We start from the raw sequence: 22,777 nt of genomic DNA, 5'->3' as shown, positions 1-22,777 counted from the left end.
TCATATCCTTAGCAACTCAGAGCATCGGAGCAATGGACAACAAACCGGGTCTAAAACACAGGTCGCATTCCACAGGTCAAGAGTAGAAATCCCTACTCTACTGATGAATAACTATGCCAAAAGTTTTCCCTCGATCTAAAACAACATTTTCGCAAAGTACTAGGGCTAATTAGGGCTAGGAGACTGAATCTTGGTGCTGTTTATTTATCTGAAGCACAGTGACCTGTACTCTGACCTGTGGAATGTGACCTGTAGTTCAGACCCGCCGTGGACAACATAAAACAGTTACAAAAACGACGAACGAGAGAGCTAGTAAATTAACTTATTTCTGAAATGTGGTATTCAGTAAGAAACTTTCAAACCTACTATTCCGATGTGCTTGTCTAAACGCACTTGGTAATTCTTTATTCCGAAAGTTTCACACCCTCCCAGTATTCAACAATTTCTTCAATGTGTGGACGTAAAAAATTGCTCATCGAAATGGCTATACTAAACCACTAAACTGCGGAAAAGTGCAGGCGTAGCGAAAAACGAACAAGGACATGAAAAGAGAAAACGAAAGCGTAGACTTATCTGCGAAGGGGAGTTCGTACATCCACGAAGATGCTGCTTCACCTCTACATCACACGACGGTTTCTGACACTAAAATGAACGGGATGTCCTTTGAGACTTCCTTACATACGCGATTAAAATTCATTCCACCTACTAGAAAAGTGTTTGCTGCATCAGAATATTTCATTGAGATTTCTGTGCGTCAAACAATAGAGCATACAGTGATATCATTAAAAAAAATATCGAATAAAGCACGCACTCAGTCGTAAGTTATTTTCTTCTAAAAAAGAACAGGTATTTCAAATGAAATTCGTTGAATAGTTTTCAAGAAGTTGACTCTTGAAGTCGTGTGTGATATCTTTGAAAACCCCAAGGAAAGACTGAACATGTGTCTTCGGGAGCTTGAAATTCATCGCCGCGTTTTAAATGCACAACGTGTCTTATTCTCAGTTGTGTTGGCATTTTACAGAGCCAAGCCCTGAAAACTGAAGGTGTGAGATGTTTACCAAGATAGGCACGGAAGGCGTGCTCGAACTATTCGGTGACAACACTGGGACTACAATTGTGTAAAAGCAAAAAATATAAACATATTAAAAATAATTCTGATAAATGTATTTAACATCAATTCTGTCTTGAATTCAAAACATGATTTGTTCCCCACAATGGAAGGATTTGAGTTAGAGACAAAACTAGAGGTCCAGAACAATGCTTTTCTCCGACTTTCCCTTGATAAAAATAAAATTTCTCTAATCAAATAAATAACAGATATAGTAACGAGTAGTAATAAGAGAATTAACCAAATATCATTTTGTAACCCAGACCATTATTTTCTTGTTTTAACTCTCCCACCGTAATAACCGAACCTCGCTTGCTCGCTTCGGTTATTATGGTGGGAGGGAGTTAAAACAAGAAAATAATGGTCTGGGTTACAAAATTTTATTTGGTTAATCCTCTTATTACTACTCCTCTTATTACTACTGTGAAGAAACAGGGGAGCGCCCGAACCGAATTAAACGGGATAACCGGGGAGAGGGATTCACTATTTAGACATAACGCGAGCTGTGTTATACTGTTCGAACACCGGACATGAGCTGTCAACTTTCCGAAGCCATCCAAAACCCCCCTCCAGAGCTTCGTGAGACAATTTACAAGGAGTATCTCGGAATAAAAAGGAGGCAAAAAAAGGAAATGGGTTGGGATGAGGTACATGATGATATTGAAGAGGCGCGCTTCTGTGAAAAACGATCAAGAATTGTAAAGGTCATGTTTTACCGTAAATGCAACTCCTGTCGCCTAAAAGGACTATGTTACGAGTGTTATAAAAATGGAGTAAAACACTATCTCGGCTACCCCATATATGACGAGAACGACTACGCCGAAATCTTTCAGAAATTTTACTGAGCGGCGGCGATATTAACCTTCGTTCGAAGCAAAAGTTTTGTTTTGAAATCTGTGAGTTGCGTGACATTTTTCTCAGAAAGACTGGAACCAAATATAAATATTCCCCAGGTCCTTGGACGAGCAGTACTGAAAACATGGAGGACAACTCACGATTTTTTTGTTTGGGCCGAAAAACGAACCAGAACAGAATCACAAAAATACGCTCAGTCAACGCGCTGTAAGTTATTTTCACCACAGAAGATGTCGAAGTGAATCGAGCAGGAGAAAACGATAAAATAACAAGATTTGATCCCACCGTTCGATCGATCGTAACATGAAATATTCCTTGAACAAGGGACTCAATCGAGCCCGTTTAAGTTTTCTCTGCTTTTCGCATGGCTTCAACGACTTGATATGTTATCTGTCTGGCCTCTTTCTACCAAACGGGTGTAGAAAGTTCCACGAAAATAAAGCAAATCGCGTGGAAAAGCACAAGCATTTTGGCCTTCAGAAGTACTGTTGGGATATAATTTATTCAGCCAATCTCTAATTATAGTTCATGATATCTTGTGTTAACTACATGTAGATTATAATATTATGATATGTTATTTCTCTTGTCTACAATATTTATATATTCTGTAACTCAAAGGTACACTGCATTGTATTGGCAGGGTAATGAGAAAAGACTGTACGAGTTTATAGTGAGACATTTCTTAGCCTGCTGTTCTGAGGTAAGAAATTTCACATTATGCTTTGCTAAAGATACATTAATATTGCCTGAAGTTGTGAATTGCGAGCCATATCATAAACTGAACTGACTCTTTTTGTCAGGATGCCAAAGGTCAAGAGACAAACGTGGAAATAGAGATTGCTCGAGAAAAGGTGAGTTGACATCCTAACTTGTGAAAACAAATCATTTTGGGTTTACTGTGCGATGCATCCTACCATTACCACTTGAGAAAGTTTTTTCTTAAAGTTTGAATTTTTTTGACAACTTTTTGCTGGCCTCTATTTGAACCAGCAAATCAAAACATGGGACTGTTGAAGGTAAAGATGTTAAATTGTGAAATTCAACATTTCAAAAGTCTCAATCTGTGAACATTTGAAACCAGCAGGAAGTTGTCACAGTTTGATATGCGGTTTCAAACGAAAGCCATCAGAAGTTTTCAAAAAGATGGCAAAAAGTTGTCAAAATCTAATCAAAAACTTTCGTAGGTGGCATAGTAAGGTGAATAGCATTGTAAAATAGTGCCCTAGTGTCCAGGTATGCAGTAGTTGTTTTTTACACATAAAATGCTTCTCAATTCTTACAGTAAATATAGAGATGTACTATATTCAAAATGTACTAAATTAAATCTTATTGTTATTTCAAGTTGAGAATAAACTGATTATTTATGGATCTCTGTACTCCATGCTTTTAGTTTACAGCTACAGGTCTCATGATAATTGCAAGAAACTATCTTGATGTTTATCTATATGACAAGTGGAATGCAAAGGTAGGTTAATTTTATTTCAATCACGTTCTGTTTTCTGAATTCAGATAATTATGTCTGCACATATCAAGCAGCTTTTGTAATCAGGAGTGTGCAATGTAAATTTGTATATTGAGAACTGTTTAGATTGGTTTCATGACTGTGATTTCTTGAGCTTACATACATGTATTACAAAGTTGAACTTCTTTTACTTTTATGATTATCTTAGCATTCTCAAATCTGCTTTTGTCATGTTAGACAATCCCAGTGTACAACCAAGGTGAAGAATTTCAACCAAGTTCAATTGAGGTTTGTAATTACTGAGCTTGACTTCTGTTGATTAACGAGCTGTTGTTGGTCAATAGTTAACATAACATGAGTACTTGTGTTCTAATTATTTCAAACTGTTTGCAGATGGTTGATGGTGAAACCAAACCTCCTCCTTTGTTAACTGAAGCTGATCTGATCAGTCTAATGGAGAAACATGGTATAGGTAAATTGGAAAAGCTCAATTTACAAACTTGTTCAAGATTCAATGTCAACGTTTATTTTTACTGTACATTTTCCATAATAATATTCTCCTTGGATCCTTGAGAGGATTAGTTTGGAGTCATGAGTGAAGACAATTTTTCAATATTGCCAGGAACAGTCTTATTTTTCATTATTTTACTTTTTATTGAAATCTAGTGAAATTATATGATTATGCAAAACATTGATTGAATTTTATTCAAAGATTTCTCTTATTTAATGTAATTAATATGTTTTTCCAAATATACACTTATTATAACCATGAAAATTCAAGTTAATACAAGTTAATTCCTGCGTAGTAACTTTTCAAGTCCGTTCACTTAATATTATTTATAATTCACACTCCAATGGAGTGGAACCCTGCCTTACGGCCACCCTGTTATTTATGGCCACTTTATTCTGGCCTAAACTAAAGCTCAGTCAGTCATTTTTGTATTTAAAGAACTCCTTTTAATATGGCCACCCGGTTAATATGACCAGATTTTTGTGGCCCGCTGGTGACCGTTTTAACAGGGTTCCACTGTGTCTCTGTTTAGCGTAATTAATGATTGTATTTTCTGTCTAAATACTTTTGTCAGTAGTAACAGCAAATAACTAAAGGAGAAGTGAATTTTAGCGATGATCCACCTTTACAGACAAGTGAAATATTCTTGTTGTTCACCTTTTACATACAGGCACAGATGCAACTCATGCAGAACATATAGAGACCATAAAAAACAGGTGCTATGTGGGAGTGCAGCAAGATGGGACCTTTCTACCAGGACAGCTTAGAATGGGACTTGTTGAAGGTAATAGCTTCACAAAGATCTATTGAGTTGTAATTTATGAAGACTAATTAATCCTCAATATGGAATAATCATCTCAGAAACTCTGCATTATTTTCATACAGCAGTCTTCTGTTACAATGTTGCCACCTGTTTTCTTAACTCTGCTATTTTGACCCAGAATCTGGTTGTATTTCCTTGCATTTCTCTTGTATTTGAAAAGGTTATGACTTGATGGGATTTGAGCTTTCCAAACCAAGCTGAGGTCAGAACTTGAAGCTGATTTAAAAAGGTGAGTGAGATATACTGGTTACAGCAGCATTTTCAGTAAAAGCTGATTGTTAAAAAATTTATTCCCAGCTGTTCTCAAATGTAATCACATGTTGGTAATTCTGTTAGCTGATAATAACAGAGCAATTCTGCACACATGTTTATTCCATGTCTGCCCATATGATCGTCAACATTACACTATCCTCAGTGGTGAATTTACTTTTATTATTGTGTTATTTTATTAAATTTAATGCCTACTTTATGATCTAACTTTGCAGAATTTGTGAAGGAACAAGAAACAAAGATGGTAAGGACAATTTACAGTACTGTGCACCTTATCACTGTCACCTGATCAAGTTTTTGATCAATATTTGCTACTAGCAAACTGGAATGTTTTTAAACAACTATTTGATATCGTCCAGTGAAAGTGTAACGTATGTGATAGGTGCAGTTGTCAAGTTTCTCATTCTCACTCAGTCTGTTGTCAACTGCCTCCCTCACTTGTTGCATTGTCATTGGCTGCTCAACATTTATTTAACAAGATGGCCACCATGAAAAATCACCCACTTCAAGATTTGTTGCTGCCAAAATGGTCAAGAATACTAAGTAAAAGGGGGGAATAATTCCAACTTCCCAGATAAGAATGGAGATATAAAAACTCATTTATAAACAGATGTCTTTCTAAACTAGTGCAGATTTTAAATTGTTTTTATCTTACTTTTATTCATGATTTCGATTGTAAACTTACAGGTATGTCTGCTGAGTCTGACTTTTTCAGTGAAAACTTCATTAATACATTCATTCCAAATAAGACAGAAGTCATCAGAGAGTTCACAGAGACATGAAACCCTAACCTTAAGTTGTCAAAAATTAATAAAAAGAACATTGTCAAGTAGCAATAGCATGGTGGACAGTACTTGAGACATGTTTATGACCAAGAAAACAAGATGTAGTAGACTTGCTTTTGCCATAAAATATCTGATAATTATCATTCCTGTTGTTTAGATGTACTTGTTGAACAGATAGCCAAATATAAGGAACAGTTTGTTCAAGCTGTGCAAGAGGTGGGCTTATATGTATTCTTCATTTACATGTATTCAAATTTATTTACAGATTATAATGGGACACAGTTTTCCTGTGATGCTCAAACCTTCTTATGGAATAAATAACCTTGGCCCACATTAGGCTTCATTGTTACAGTAATCAAAAGATCATTGTTGGAAATTGTTTGGATACTGTAGGTATGCTTGCAATAAAGGCTGGAGATGAGACTTTTATAACTATTTACAGGTCTAATAGTTACTTCAGATGTACAATATATTAAATTTTTTACATTTTCTGTACAATATTTCATGATCTAAAGAGTTCATACCAATATATTCAGTCTGCACAAACTCTTATTTATTTTTGTGATATAAAGATTATCTTTTAGTGGCTGAAGTGTTTTGTCAAAAAATGGTGAAACTTGCTTGAGTGGTACTAATTTGGATTTAATTATTTTTGGCTGCTCAGTTTATAGTGGGTTAATATTCAAATCAGTATTACAGACTTCTTGGAATTCATCAATTTTGGTGGTTCATGATTGGTTTGTTTTCTTTCTCTGTATAGGCAGTCAAACTGGATCAAGCCTTATCATCTTATTTTGGAGATCCTCAAGAATTTATCAATGAAGGTAAAACTTACTGTTGCATACTGTTGTATGCGTAAATAGAAGGAGAAAAATGTTTGATTGAATGCATTGTTTATGTCACTGAACATCAAGCACAGGATAACTGAATGACAGAGTTTGTCAACCAGGGCATTATGCTCAAAACCGAATTAATGCTGATTACTAACTTTTTATCTTAATGCAGATCTACTCAGTGAGAAACTGAGAATTGATATTTTAATTTACTTTCATTCGCAACGGTTCAAGTATTGTAAGAAATCTTGCTCTTACTGTATAACCAAATTCTTGGTGGAATCCGGACTCTGCTTATGCCTTCCCAAGGTCTATCTACAAACTTTCCAAACCTTTAGTGGTTTTTTTATGATTACAGTTCTTGGTAATGAGGACGAGAGACAAACAGAACCTGATCGCCTTTGTCCTAGATGCAAAACTGAACAAATGGTGCTCAAGAAAACTAAAGATGGCAGGTACGCTGATGTTGTTAAAATAAGTATACAAATACTTATGGCTGATGTACATGTAGTGACTGCAAATATTTACAGTGATTTTCCAAGTTTTTGTCATAAAACCATCAGTTTAGAGTGTTTCAATGACTTTTCAATGACTGCTGCTGCTGTTAGGTGCCAAGTTGACCTTCTTTTTGAAAGTAGTCACCTCGTCCACTTTTACTTTCTTCCAAACTTACTTACAGGGTTTCATTAAGGGCTGGACACCAAGCAAATTGAGTGGCTGTGAGGATGGTTTTGTCCCCCGGGTTAGGCCATCTGGAAAAAAGTTTTTCTTGGAGAGTCCGAGTTCAGTTCAAAACGTTTTGCCCACCTGTGAAAACCAGTTGCCTTCCTACTGAAAACATTAATGAAACCCCTGTAGCTTCCCACCCAGGTTTGTAATATGTATAGTTCCTGACTTGTTAAAATGCAACAGCCTTGTTACGTTTTTCTTCTTTTGACTCTGCAGCTTCATGATAGGATGTCAAGGCTACCCAAGATGCCGTGCCAGTGCCTTCTTCCCTAAATTTGTGGTTGAGGCTGCAGTTCATGACTCTGTGTGTCAGCGGTGTCAACCAGGAGATGTACATAAAATCAGTTTCAAATTCAAGAGAGGTTCTGTTCCACCCATGATGCCTTTACAGTAAGTTTTAAAATTTGCATTATTTAAAGGTGGGTGGAGGATTTGTGTGATTCACCTGTGTTTGCTGCATGCCTGAGTAGCTTGAAACAACATGCAGAACATGTTGGCTTTGACCCATTTTCCTAATTTACTATCAAAATCCAGCATTTCCTCAAGCCAAGCTAGGTCTGTGTCACCAAAATTTTCCCAAATGCTTATGATGAAATAATTGTTAACCTTTAATGTTGAAAGCGTGACACTATGTTTTCTTATTGCTAAAACATTCAGTTAAGTGCTTAAGACTCCAGCGAAACCGTTGGCTTTGTTGAAAGGGACCCCTCGTGCATGAAGCTTGTTTTATTGGCCGCTGATGATTGTATCATTCTTGCTTTTTAGATATACTGGCTGCGTTGGTGGATGTGATGATAGTCTAAGAGAGTTATTGGACCTCAAGGACTTAACAAGGCTGCCGTCTGAGTCAGGTAAAAAGCTCTATCCAGGAAATGTTCTTCTTCATTAAAAGAACTATTGTTTCACCAGATCAGTCGGGAATCCTTCAATAAGGGTAGTGTTTTCTTCTGTTTGTAGCAAAACATGGGGAATGTCTGAAACTCGATAGCAAGTGCTCTGAGCATACACGCAGGGAGAATTTCAGAAACTTAATCAGTTTAAGGTGCTTCTTCTGTATCTGTTGTACTAAAGGTGGAAAATCATGGCTTAAGTCATTTGTTGGTGATAGAAGGATCATGTATTTGCCACTTCTTCTTGCTGTCATACTGTTAGCCGTTTTAAGGCAGTAGTTCTTTTTTTGAATTCTTCAACATGCATTCGCCACTGATTCTTATACCTGGATACCTGACCAGGTGGTTCAAATTCAGCTGGAAGAGGGAGACAAACTTCTCAGCCCAGCAACAGAGGAAACAAACATACTTCAGGGCGTGGTCGAGGCATGCCTAGCGAGACCAGAGGGAGCGGCTCTAGATCAGCTGCAACATCTCAAGTAAGAAGACCTTCTGTTCCAAAGGGAGGTATTACCTCCAATCAATCCAATAGGAATGCAGGGCGTGGTAATACACCAGCTGGTCAGAGTTGGGGACTGAGCTCATCATTTTCGGGAGGTACTTCCTCATTTCATTTTCAATTAACGCCAAACTATAAATTAACGATCTACAGTTGCAACATGAGAAGAAGTCAAATCTTCATCTAAATGTGTGTGCTCCCGTTTTTCTTTTCAGGTTTTAACCAATTTCCTTCAGGTAGCCACATTGGAGGGTAAGTTTTACAGAAATCTGCATTTGCTGCCAGCCCTCTGCTTTAATGCACCATTACCACTATACTGAGGTCATTTTTTCATCCTATTTTGTTAACTTTTACGACAGAGATGACAATGAGAACTGTGTGGTTTGTACCTGTGGGCAACCTGCAACAACATTAACTGTAAAGAAAGATGGACCTAACAAAGGTAAGTAACATGAACACTAGTTCCAGTAGCATATAGATATATGAAGTGGCTCGCAAGAACCCATAAAACAGTGAAAGTCTATCCCATGCTAGGAGAGATCAGTAGAACTTAATCTTAAATGGCATACTGGTTCTGATTAGCGCCAGGTTCTTTGCATGGAGCAACTTACAATGTTATTATTGTATGAATATTGCTACTCCATTTTGGCAAGATGTTAGTCTGTCAGATTATCCTGGCAGCTTGTCTGGTTGCCCTACAAATTTGTTGTTACTCATTTTATGGGCGAATCTTGGCTGACGTCTTTGTTTACATTTTTCCTCATTAACATACGACTTTGCGAATAGAGGGCATCATGCTAGAGACGATTTTACGAAGAAAACTTAAAGAGCTTGTGAAGCTTAGGAAGTGGTGAAATTTTTGGCTCTTTGGGTGTAATATTCGAGGAGAGATTGACTTTCAAAAACATCAAAATTTCTGGGTGGTAAAAGCGCTAATGAGCTGATACATTCTTTGTAAAATTTTGAGCTTTTAAACCCTCGTCGCACAAAAAGTATTCAATACATCGCGCTCAAATTCCTTGGGATAGTTAATCGTGCTGTGCCCTTTCAATATTCAGTATTAATCTCCTTGTGGCTCCATCAGAAACTGTATCGGTTATGGTAATGAGGCAAATGTTGTAAACAAAGATTCTCCTATACACCTGAGTAGAGAGAGGCACAGAGAGTAATAATAATAATAATAATAATAATAATAATAATAATAATAATAATAATAAATAAATATTTATATAGCGCCTATCCATGCCTGCTCTAGGCGCTGTACAATTCGCCAAAATGATCTGTACTAATCTTAATAATTAAAAATGTGCATTTATGAAAGTAATAGAAAGTAAAAATCGCTAAGAATAATAAGTTTTCTTAAAAAGATGAGTTTTGAGTTTAGATTTAAAAGAACTTAGATTGTCACATGAGCGGATAGAAACAGGTAGACTGTTCCAGAGTTCAGGAGCGGAAACAGCAAAAGCTCGAGAACCATATGTCTTCAGGTGAAAATTTGTGGGGTTAAGAAGTAATAAGTGTGATGATCGGAGGATTCTGGAAGGTTGGTAGTACGCTACTAGATCTTGAATGTAGACAGGAGATTGTTGATGAAGAGCCTTAAAGGTAAGTAACATAATCTTGAATTTAATGCGTTCAGAAATACGAAGCCAGTGTAATTCTTTCAGTATTGGAGTGATGTGGTCGTACTTTCGGGAACAGGAACACATTACAGCGAACGCAGTCAGTGCTCAAACCTGAAACTCTTTGCAAAGACTGCGATGGCTAAACTTCAGTAAAACTGAAAGGGACGTCATGTATTTGTCGCATAAGAAGGTTACCTTGATCAGGGAAGAAATAACAGTGCTGGTTTGATTTTAATTATTTACATTCAGGTCGACCGTTTTATAAATGTCCAAACAGAGATAATGGCTGTGGATTTTTCTTGTGGGCTGATGACGATTCAGGGAGTTCATCATCATCGTTTGGCCAAACTGCGCCTCTAATGACATCCAATAACTTCAACAAGAATGATGCAGGTACATGATCACTGTTGGTTGATCCAGAGTTTTTTGTGCGAATTGAAGTTTGTGTTTGTTTGCTTCTACCTTTCATGTCAAACAATAGTCACGGAACATCTGAAAATAAACTGCTTTAAGAAGAGTTATGCGGTTAAACACCAGAAGTTCGACTGAATTATGATATGATAGCCCTTCGTTCATTTATGCTTTATGAAGAAACTGGAAATTAAACACGATGCGATTACCAAATCTCTTCCAGTCTTGTCTATTCAGTTGCGTGAGAAAATTTCAACGTAACTGTAGTTTCCCTCTTCCACAGATCAGACAGGTGCGTGGATAATTGAAGATCTTTTGATATACTTTTATAACCCTGAAATTCTCAGGACGTTCAACAAAACAAATGCACAACAACGTGTTTGTAGACCCAGATAATACAGGCTTGATTGTTAACCTTTAATAGCTTTTAATATATATTTTATTTTTAGAAGTTTTTCAGTAAGAAGTTTTTACAAAGGGTCCACCCTTTCAGAGTGTCTTTTATTGACCCCTGAATAAAGTCTTGTATGTATAGTGACTATGTATTGTTTTATCCAATGGCTCCCATCTAATGTTTCACTTTACTAATTACTCACTGATGATTTAGTACTTTTTACAGTCAGACGTCCTATCTAGATGAACTGTTGCTGGCGATATATCATTTATTAAGTTACACTTTACGCGGTCCCGGGATTACAATTTTGTTTAGTTTTGACTTGGAAATACAATTATGTCGCAGTGTGTCTAGTGTCTAGCGTGGCGAATGTGTCTCATCTTCCAGCAGTAAATAACAGGATTCAGAGACGAATTAAGGAATGTTAGTGTCCCTGCGTATAGCAACAGATCAGTTAAAGCGGAGCTCTGAGGAGAAATCACGCTGAGCTGGGAACCAGAGCGCAACAGGTTGGCAAACAACAAACTAAAAACACGAGAAATACGTGGAATGTACTGACAGCAGATTTTCTCTGCCTCGCAGCGCTTTCCATTTGGCTATTCTGTGCTACATGTATTTGTTGGGCTTGCATTTGTTTTTTGTGGAGTCGTACAGTGAAATATATTTGCAATAAACAATTCCTATAATAATGAAACAGACCCCGAAAATAATGACAACTGTGACATCGTTTTCATTTTTTGAACTCAAAAACAAAGGTAATGGCCCATAAAGTACACTCAAAGTCCAAAATGCGATGACCACAGCAGAAACTCGCTTGTGAGTCACAAGTTCCTGATATCTGAGATGAAGATGAACGGCCAAGAATCTGTCAACACTTATGGCCACAACACTAAAGAATGACGCAACAGTGAATATAATTTGGGCGACGTTAAACGTGATGTGTGTGGAATAAGTAGGATTTGCCATCCTTACGATGAACAAAGGTTGAGCGAGTAAACCAACACCAAAATCAGAAACAGCAAGACTCAGGAGTAATGTTTTCAAAGGCTTTGGTAACAACGAAGTTTTCCGCATCGCATAGATTGTTAAAATGTTCAACATGATGGCGGTGTAGGCTGAGAAAGAGTTGAACACACAATTAACGATTACCGATGAGTAGAGTGGGTGAGCTTCATTTATTATACAGCTTTGAGAAAGAGCGCTAAGCGATGTTATGTACGATGAAATTGTATCGTATGCTAATAGGCTGGCCAAGTTACTGAGCAAGAGATGGGTGAATATTGAAAGATGTATGGTTGGTTTGAGTGCTTTATTACGACTTCCCGTCACAGAAAGCGAATAATATTAAAGCTGGCATATCTGTTTTCATGTAAAAATAAATATCGTTTGAAACCAGGCAACCTTCGGTATTCTTGTTTAAATTAATGAGTCAATTTTCGTTTTACGAAAACGAAGATTTTAGTAAAATGATAAGTGCTTTTCAAGGCTTATTGGAAAAATTGAAAGTCTGGTTTTGTGTTTCTCATTAAAATGGAAGTTAACTAAAGGTGTTGAATTTTAATTTAAATTTTCATAACAACGAGGCGAACTGTTTGTGTAAGTCAACCTCGCCACAATTATCCCAAGTTCGCACAACTTAAAATAGTTTTCAACACTTTTTATTCTTTTTGCCTACCCCTCATTCCCTAGTTTTTATCATGATACAAATGAACGTTTCCTGCGAGACAAGTCATTTTTGTAAAAAGCATTTCGTGATGAGTAAAGTTCTTTTTCATTAGTTCATTATGTTTTTTCTGTGCCATATGTTTTTGTGACAGCCTTTGTTGTCTGTGACCAGTCCTTTTGAAACCTGATTAGCTGCTTTGACTGGGGTTTGACGCATGAAGAGAGATGAGTCGGTATTATTCAGCCAGGAGTTACGATTAGACATAAAAAGTAAACAAGGAAAAACAGCAAACAAACAAATTTCCTGTGGAAATTGGAATCGAACCTTACCAATTCAGACGCTCTTTCAGTCTTTTCCCTTTCGTATAAACAAATAATTAATGTCTAAGAAAAACTTTCCAAGCATAATTTCGCGCCAAATAGAAATTATTGTGTTTATAATTTTCGATATTTTTTCGGAACACGCGAAATCTTTTCAAAGTTGGGGAATATATATCATTCGGATATTCCCCAGTATTCAGTCGCATCACGAGTTTAGACCAATCACCTGCAAGCGAATATATTTGATGGATTACAATGCATGACAACGTCGAAAATGTCGTTAGTATGCGAAACATTCTAAAACATAAAAGGAAATTATTTCTTAAACACATTTAGGGGGGACATTATCCTTTTGCAACGTTTATTTTATTTAGTTACGAATTTAGAGGAATTAAGAAACGAAGAAAAAAAGATGAGCCAGCTAGAAATTACTCTTAGAAACATAAGCTGGTTATAATCTTTTTACATATCATCTGTATAAACAGACTATAGTTCAATTGTTGCACTTACAAGATTGAAATTATCTTTACTGACTTCCTCATTATTTCGTATTGCTAATCGTATGAATGCGAGTGGAATTAAGGATTTACACTATGAGTGATATTTCAAAATTTTCTCAAAATTGCAGGAGCCTTTGAGCGGGCGTTATTTGAAAGAATTTTAAAATATCACGAGTAGTGTAAATCCTTAATTGCTCGAGCTCATTTATTATACAACTGAGAAATTGCGAACGAGCTCGCGTAATTTAAATTAAGAATTAACGATAAACTGGTCTGCTCTCAGCCGATCACAATGAACTAATTTTCCCAGTTATATAAAAAATGGTAAAAGAGAAGAGAAGTGAAGAGAAGAGAAGAGAAGAGAAGAGACAAGAAGAGAAGAGAAGAGACAAGAAGAGAAGAAAAGAGAAGAGAAGAGAAGAGAAGAGAAGAAAAGAGAAGAGAAGAGAAGAGAAGAGAAGAAAAGAGAAGAGAAGAGAAGAGAAGAAAAGAGAAGAGAAGAGAAGAGAAGAGAAGAGAAGAGAAGAGAAGAGAAGAGACAAGAAGAGAAGAGAAGAGACAAGAAGAGAAGAGACAAGAAGAGAAGAGACAAGAAGAGAAGAGAAGAGACAAGAAGAGAAGAAAAGAGAAGAGAAGAAAGGAGAAGAGAAGAGAAGAGAAGGGAAGTGAAGAGAAGAGAAGAAAAGAGAAGAGAAGAGAAGAGACGAGAAGAGAAGAGAAGAGAAGAGAAGAGAAGAGAAGAGAAGAGAAGAGAAGAAAATAGATGAGATCGTTTCCCAAATGTCCTCGTTCCTTTTGCTACTTTTCGTTAAATCTGTTAAGTCTGAGATATTATATCATTTCATTGTCGCTCCATGGCGTAAAAGCATTTAGAAGTTGAACTGCAATTTCCCAGTCAATATAAAATTGAAAAACAGCAACGTTGTTGGATTTTGAAACAAAGTTGAAAAATTAAAGGTAAACGGTCCAAACTGTTCTCTCACAAGGAGACAGTTGACTGAGACATGGAAGGGAATGACTAAGTTAAATCTATCAATGTTTCAAAATCCGTGAAATCCGTCTTTTCCGCCGTGTTTAGTAAAAAGTTTCACTTAACTGCCTCCCAGTACTGGAAGTTTCCGCCGAAGGTTTTTCCTATTAATGGCGGAAAGGACGGATTTCGCGGATTTCGCGGATTTTTTCAATTGATTTTATTTAATTCTTCTCTTTAAAACTGTAAGTAAAATATTATTAACGATATATTATAATATATTATTTATATTATACTTACAGTTTTAAAGAGAAGATTTAAATTAAATTAAAAAATCCGCAAAATCCGTAAAATCCGTCCTTTCCGCCATTAATAGGAAAAACCTTCGGTGGAAACTTCCAGTACTGGGAGGCAGTTGGATGAAACTTTCTTGTAACCACGGCGGAAAGGACGGATTTCACGGATTTCGCGGATTTTTTAATTGGTTTTATTTAATTCTTCTCTTTAAAACTGTAAGTAAAATATTATTAATGATATATTATAATATATTATTTATATTATACTTACAGTTTTAAAGAGAAGATTTAAATTAAATTAAAAAATCCGCAAAATCCGTAAAATCCGTCCTTTCCGCCATTAATAGGAAAAACCTTCGGTGGAAACTTCCAGTACTGGGAGGCAGTTGGATGAAACTTTCTTGTAACCACGGCGGAAAGGACGGATTTCACGGATTTCGCGGATTTTTTAATTGGTTTTATTTAATTCTTCTCTTTAAAACTGTAAGTAAAATATTATTAATGATATATTATAATATATTATTTATATTATACTTACAGTTTTAAAGAGAAGATTTAAATTAAATTAAAAAATCCGCAAAATCCGTAAAATCCGTCCTTTCCGCCATTAATAGGAAAAACCTTCGGTGGAAACTTCCAGTACTGGGAGGCAGTTGGATGAAACTTTCTTGTAACCACGGCGGAAAGGACGGATTTCACGGATTTCGCGGATTTTTTAATTGGTTTTATTTAATTCTTCTCTTTAAAACTGTAAGTAAAATATTATTAATGATATATTATAATATATTATTTATATTATACTTACAGTTTTAAAGAGAAGATTTAAATTAAAAAATCCGCAAAATCCGTAAAATCCGTCCTTTCCGCCATTAATAGGAAAAACCCTCGGTGGAAACTTCCAGTACTGGGAGGCAGTTGGATGAAACTTTCTTGTAATCACGGCGGAAAGGACGGATTTCACGGATTTTGCGAAAATGTTCAGATTTGTTTTAATATCTCTTTGTAAAACTAAAGCATAACATTTTGCGCTTTTATCCTTTGGCCTTTAAAATACAAGATTTTACTTATCTCTGGTTTCTATATTCTGTTTCAACTGTTTTTATTGAACCACATCCCACATTTGCGGTGACATAGAAAATGTTACATCTTTCTTCAAAAGCCAGTGACACTGATACGTCGCTTTCCTACCTTCCCCAACATCAAGATGAGAACTGTCTCAGTTTATTTATTCTTGTTCGTGTTTTTAACATGAGTCGTAATAATTGTGTGATACACGGTGAAAACACGCCGCTGTAGATAATGTTTTCTCAACTCTTTTCGCTTGCCTCATTAGTTCTGGTTGATGTTGTTGATAGCCCCTACTGGGACCATGAGTAGACATCATTTCCTAAATTCCTCTCACACGAATTTACCGTCACTGTGGCTTGTTAATCGAGTTTATTGTTTGGTGTAAAATAACTGTTGATTGCTGACCAGTGCGACAAAAAATGGCATCGACATGAAAATTAAGTGGCGAGAAAAGTCGTCTAGAAAACTCACTGGAAAGCATCTGCGAACTGATAGCGTGTCACAATTGGCCATTTAAAACAAATAATTACGTCTTCTGTTGATTGCATTTGTGTGGTATAATTATGCCCGGGAAATTCACAAGTCTTCTCTCTATAAAAGCGAAACACGTTTCAAGGCTTACATCGTCGTTCAAGATGCAGAGGGCTCGTTATCCATGCCGTCAACTAAACAGCAGGACGATAAAAAGCGCTGCGTTGTGCTACTTGAGCCCGGTAGTTCTGGGAAAATGTAGTCTTATCAGTGCAAAATGTGCTTGCAAAGTTCAGGAGGAAGGTTTTGAAAATGCGTGGAATGGCGTGTGTCGCACTAGAGATGCCTGTGATAAAGCTCTGCAAGGTTTGTTTATATGTGTGTTGTTTGAAATGTCGAGCTTTTCTGTCGTTGTTTTGGTGGAATAAATTGATGCAGATTCAGTGAATAATATCCTGTTTCGTCTATTTTGCAGGCATAAAGAATGTCGCATTCTTTTTCAGCGCCATTAGCACGCAAAGTCTAAAGAAAGAACAAAGCAGGAAAAAAGCACATGTCGAGGAAGAGGGGAGCGATGATGCAGACGAATTTCCAGATTCGAGTCAATTGGGAAATTCAACAAGCCAAGAATGGGTTGCAAGTCACTCCACAATCATAAATCAGAAGTTGTGCCCATGTGTGAGTTACTGGATCGCTCTGACCACGCCAAATGGTGCGCCGTGTAGTCCTCTTGTTATCCACCGTGCCCTCCTGGAGTGCAGCGTGGATGTCTTCGCAACTCAGGTAACAACTTTATTCCAATCGTAAAATTGACATAAGTAACACTAATCAGTGATAAAGTGTAACAACTCTTTTACCGGCTTATTACAAGGCATGAAAAAAAAAAATAATATTAATAAATAAAAAATAGCGAAAGTCAGGCTTTACATCAAACGTATAAGTGCCCAAGATAATTCCAACGGTTAGATTCAACAACTTTTATTTAGCCTGGAATTTCAAAGTACACTAACGATGAATTTCCTCGGTACTGAAAATCACTGATCACTTGTTGACCAGGCGAATGCTGGTTATTATGAAAGAACCGGAATCAACCTCTTAAGTATTTCTCAATCTTAGGTCCCCTGTCACGAGGGTAAAGAAACCGGAGCGATGAAAGAGCTGTTTAAAGTCCTTAAAGACCACAAGAACCCGTTTATGGAGGATTTGGTGAATTCGTCTTACCAGTATTGCTTTCGGGATGAATTTGAAAGTTTCGTGGGGGACGCTGATTCAGTGGATCTCGACGAATGCGGCACGGAGAACGTAGTCCGAATTTGTCTCGTCGATCCCTCGTTTTATTCCAGTCTTTCGTGGGCTTTGAGGAAACTTCAAGATGTAAAACTGGTCATCGACCAGTTCGGCTTCCAATTAGACGGCTCGGCTGTTCCAAGAGAGAATGAGATCGTCTACGAACAGGCAAGATTGTCCGATAAACTCACAGTGCTTGTCAATGACATCGGTATCGCCATGAAGAGGCTGGGCTACGCTTTGTACGGTGGAAAAGTGTACAAGAAATGCGACAAGGCAAAGTACACCTATTCCTACAAGTGCGAGGTGGAGGTGTTCGTTAATAGTTTGGCGGCTAACGAATCCTTCAAGGCGCGACTTCTAAAGGACATGAAGAAAGTCATCGATATCCTAGCCAACCCGCACTGCGAGGTCATTCGACCACTTCGCGTAGATTATAATTTGATTGAGGTTAACGATGGCAAGTGCTGGTCAATCAAGGAGCGTCGCTTCCTGGAGAATGTGATCGCGGACAAGGACATTGATCATGTTACACCGCGAGCGTTTTCCCCGTACGATCCAACAAGAGAGCCAGAACCGAAGTATTTCAAAGAAATTTTGGAAAACAGCCTCACAGAAGCTGAAATTGAAGAATTTTGCGAAGATTTCTTGAGGCTCTTGAATCACAATCAAAAGAGACACAAAGACAAAGTTCCTTGCCTAATTGGCGCTGCTAATAGTGGAAAGACGAGTTTATTTCAACCAATTCTAGGCCTGGTACATCATGGCAACATAGCGACTATCACTAAACAGCGCGTCTTCAATAAGGCCATGATCAATCACTTCACAGAAGTAATCTTCGTGGACGAAGCGAATCCTTCCACACTAGATATAGATGACTGGAAAATCCTAACGCAGGGAGGTTACACGGCCTGTGACATCAAGTATCAAACAGCTAAGTCATTCATTAACCGTTGCCCGATGCTTTTAACAGCACAACAGAAACTTGAATTCGGACCAGAAGATCAACCAGCAATGGACCGTAGGCTAAGGAACTATGTCTTCAAGAGTCTGCCTAACCCAAGGAAGAAAGCTGCAGAGTGGCTCAGAAAGCACTCCATGGATTGTGTTGTGTGGGCCTCGACGAAAGCGCGTCCGACGACAGACCAAGAAGAAAGCTCCGACAGCAGCTTGGAAGAAGAGCAAATCGGTGACGGCGTTCTTAAAGACGAGGAGAAGGACGCTTTACGAGCGTTGCCTCTCGCAGACGTCTGGACTGACGCTCTTGAAGAGACGGGCGAGCCAGTCACAACAGCTGACGCTGCCAGTGACGATAAAGTGGACTCGGATGACGACCAGCCCATTTGTAACTTGAGGACGGCACTTGCTCTATCTTCCACAGGCTCCCTGAGACATAGACAAATTGCCAGCATCTTGCACACGCGCGTCAGAGAGAAGGAAGAAGAGAATCGGCGGAAACATGAACTACATGAAGCAAGAAGATCTTTCCTGAGAGAGAGGGGTATCAGCAGCGAGATTGCCGAACTGTTGCCAGAAGACCCCGACGAAGCGATGCCAAGTCAAATTCAAAGACAACTGCAGGAGCACTGCGACGAACAAGAAGCGCACCAAGAGCAAGAAAGACGCGAGAAAGCCCGTCGAGCGTTCGAAGGCACCTGGATAAGAGCCACTGAGGTCGAGCTAAAGACCTGCTGCGACGAATATCAACGCAGTAGCGATCCCACGGTTCGCTTGAACGTCAAAGATTGGATGAAGGTCCTGTGCGACAAGTTAAAAATGCATCACGAGTCCTTGGGCACTTTCAACACTGCCGAGGCTGTCCAAGAACGAATCAAAGTGTGCACCGCTCTTGGACTGCTGAGAAAAGAGCAGCACCACCTAGTCACAAGCGTTGCTGAAAGGCTGCCTGTGTTGCCTGTCCTCAGTTCAGAAACCGAGGGAGTACAGCAACATGCACATGAGACGGATGACGAGCAGAGTATTTTCATCACGCAGCAGTGTAATGGAGTGGATGAGACGGAAGAGGTACAGAGTATTTTCATCACTCCTCTTCCGAGCACAAGTGGTGCGTCTGTGCCTCATTCAAGCTTCGACGACTGTGCAGTCTCTGCTGAACTACTTCGAGCTAGTACTTCTAACAAAAAGAAGCGAAAGAGGCAATCCAGCAGTCAACGAGCAGTCAAAAAATCCCAGAACGTTCTAACTCGATACTTTACTAGTCAAAAGTAAAAGCGGTGTTTTTTTCCTCGTAAGATAGGCCGTAGGGTGGTCTTTTTCAGTAGTTTGATAATTAGGATAGAATTAGAATTAATAATAGATAGGATAGAATTAGGCACTCAGAACGCTACATGTACCTACGATAACTCGTTACAAGAATAGACTTTTGTGTCCAAGAAAATAGAGTTTATTACACTTTATCATTTATAAAACGCGTTCCGTAGATGTGTTAACAGGCTAGCTGTTTGTCGAATTGCGATAATTAAATGGTCCAGTTTCCTCTGCATTTTAGTTGGTGTGCATTTGTTGTTTTTTGCTAGTTGAATTGCTAACCGAGTGGCATCTTCATTCCAGCCCTTTTCTTTAGAGAGTCCGCTGTTCTTCCGTCTTGAAATTGGAAATCGTCATCTCTCAAAATAGCAGTCCACTGTCCAAACCCGTGCTTAGTTATCCCTTCCTTTAGAAAATCGTCCTCTTCTTTTGTGAATTTCAAAACACGACGAATGTTCCTCTGAGAGTGCAAGATTCTTTTAGGCAGGGCGTCCCTATTGGGGGAGGAGTTGATATTTTGCACTCTTCCAACTGAAGGCCCGGCGTCGGAAGTTGAATCTCCGAGTCTTGCGTGGACGTCCTCGTCCACCTCTGAACCCTTGGCACCTTGAAGTTTTTGCAGGCACTCGTGACCCTTCAAAGCAACTTCACGGGATCGTTGCTTTTGATAGTGAACTTTGGCAACAGCAGAGCTGTGTTTTTGGTCTTCCGACAAAATCCTCTGCTCCTCGCTAGTGAGCTCATTGAGGCTCTGCGTTTCAACAATTTGGCGATAACGCGTGGGATGGATGTACTTTCCAATTGCATCGAACACCAGTTTGCTCATGATCTCCCCCAATTTACCATGTTGGCCCCCATTTCTGTTGACGAGAACGAAATCGCACTGGGGTTTAAGCAAAGGTCTGACGTTCGAGATGTAGCCATTGAGAACTTGCATGTTTGCATCGGTCAGAATCAAAGAATCAAATCCATACTTTCCAGCAGTCTTGAACGTTTTCTGATCAATGAATCCACCCTTTTCCTTAGCTGTAGCAATCATGTCCACCGTCAAATATTGATAAGTCATGGGACGCGACCCCTTCACTTTGATGAACAGATACATGGCAACGAATTTCGTGGCAAATGTCAAGTCTGAAGGGTTAACTTGAGCTGGACTCGATTTGCAAATCTTCACGGTATTCTCGTAGCGCGGCAGATGGAATTTCACCACCTCCAACAACTCCTCCATTGTTGCCCAATGGCCTCTCGCTTCTAGTGTTTCGATGTCTAAATCTTGTGTCCACTGCAATCTCATCATCTTAGCAACCGTCTTTCGCGCTCTTTTGAGGTACAGCTCTGTTGCAGAGAACTTTCCAAAGACTGCCTCTGATGCGCCATGCAGCTTTCTGAAGTCGATCATTTCAGAAATGGCATCTATGTAGCCTAAACGTCCACCATGTCCAAGCTTGCATTCGTCTTGTAAGTAGTCGATAAACTTGAACAACAAATTTGGAGAACACAGACTAAAGTCCACCACGTCAAAAGTCAACTCTTCCTCGTCTTCACAACAAAATCTAAGAAACTTAAAGCATCTTGTCACTATTTGTTGAGCTGCGCGATCTTTCTTGCAACCGCCACCACTTCCAGTCAACCATCTCGTGAATACTTCGCCAATGTCACACGACAATGAAAATGAGGGAAGTAACTTTCCGGCATGTTTTGTAGTCTCACTTGTTTGATCTTGAATTGTGTTCACCATTGGAACATTTCTTGCTACCTTTAGCGAATCTGTGATTTCTTTCGAATTGGGCTTTTCATCGAAATAAAAGAACCAACTGTGCTTGGTATTAACGTGTTTTCTGCACCCTCTTTGACTTTGAAATCCACCATGGTCACACTCTTGTATTGGGCAGTGATACAAGCTGTCGGTTTCATCCTTTTCCAAGTGAAGCCGTTTTGGTTTGGGTGATGCTCCATCGATATCCGACCAATTGACCTTGCACTTCTTGCTCATTTTTGCCTTTTGAAGAGCATTTGGCCAACACGATCTCCTTTAAATCTGACCCATAACCAAGGAGCCGATGACAAGCAAAGGAACTGCATATATGTTTGTATTTGCCAAGTCATGCCCTTACTTGCCCGCCCTCATTACTATTGTGCAAAATTCATGACAGTGACATGCAACCAAACTTGCCCAAGCAGGTCTGAGCGCGCCCTATTGTTTGCCTTACAAAGTACACCTCCATTTGGGAACAAAATAGGAATGCGCAGAGAAATGGTCCGAAATCTGGTCCCAAATGACCAATTTGGGAACAATGTGTTCCATTCACAGAGAGGAACTCGGAAGAAAAGGTCCTAAATTATCAATTTGGGAACAATATGTTCCATCAACAGATAGCAACTCGGAACAAAACAGTCCTAAATGACCAATTTGGGAACAATGTGTTCCATTCACAGAGAGGAACTCGGAAGAAAAGGTCCTAAATAATCAATTTGGGAACAATATGTTCCATTTACAGATAGGAACTCGGAACAAAACAGTCCTATATTTCGTAATAAGTGGCCAATTTGGGAACGAACTGTTCCATTCACAGATGGGAATTCGGAACAAAAATATCAATTTGGGAACGGTATGTTCCATTGGCAGATGAGAATTCGGAACAAAACAGTCCTAATTTACCAATTTGGGAACAATGTGTTCCATCAACAGATAGAAACTCGGAACAAAACAGTCCTAAATGACCGATTTGGGAACAA

General features: G+C 38.6%; 2 protein-coding genes and 1 pseudogene across 3 annotated transcripts; 2 read left to right on the top strand and 1 right to left on the bottom strand.

The window, feature by feature from the left end:
• The first annotated feature begins 1,638 nt into the window (after positions 1 to 1,638).
• Positions 1,639 to 11,623, top strand: LOC145490606 (DNA topoisomerase 3-alpha-like; annotated as a pseudogene). Its single transcript, XR_014049711.1, has 20 exons — positions 1,639 to 1,755; positions 2,087 to 2,170; positions 2,604 to 2,663; positions 2,764 to 2,814; positions 3,354 to 3,428; positions 3,663 to 3,713; positions 3,819 to 3,897; positions 4,607 to 4,720; positions 4,920 to 4,988; positions 5,245 to 5,273; positions 5,972 to 6,030; positions 6,575 to 6,638; positions 7,006 to 7,102; positions 7,593 to 7,766; positions 8,142 to 8,227; positions 8,609 to 8,863; positions 8,981 to 9,017; positions 9,125 to 9,207; positions 10,640 to 10,783; positions 11,541 to 11,623. The product of XR_014049711.1 is annotated as a DNA topoisomerase 3-alpha-like (transcript).
• A 5,330-nt stretch (positions 11,624 to 16,953) lies between these two features.
• Positions 16,954 to 20,002, top strand: LOC145490605 (uncharacterized). Its single transcript, XM_081469695.1, has 2 exons — positions 16,954 to 17,269; positions 17,603 to 20,002. Exon 2 carries the CDS (start codon positions 17,636 to 17,638, stop codon positions 20,000 to 20,002), a length of 2,367 nt encoding a protein of 788 aa, XP_081325821.1. The 5' UTR covers positions 16,954 to 17,269; positions 17,603 to 17,635.
• A 316-nt stretch (positions 20,003 to 20,318) lies between these two features.
• LOC145489997 (uncharacterized) lies at positions 20,319 to 22,427 on the bottom strand. Its single transcript, XM_081469085.1, has one exon. It carries the CDS (start codon positions 22,032 to 22,034, stop codon positions 20,319 to 20,321), a length of 1,716 nt encoding a protein of 571 aa, XP_081325211.1. The 5' UTR covers positions 22,035 to 22,427.
• Between the last annotated feature and the right edge of the window lie 350 nt (positions 22,428 to 22,777).

The sequence above is a fragment of the Orbicella franksi genome, chromosome 6 (assembly GCF_964199315.1).
Source record: "Orbicella franksi chromosome 6, jaOrbFran1.1, whole genome shotgun sequence".
NCBI lineage: Eukaryota > Metazoa > Cnidaria > Anthozoa > Scleractinia > Merulinidae > Orbicella > Orbicella franksi.
Note: the sequence above shows the minus strand (reverse complement) of the source record. Positions and strands in the feature narration are given on the sequence as shown.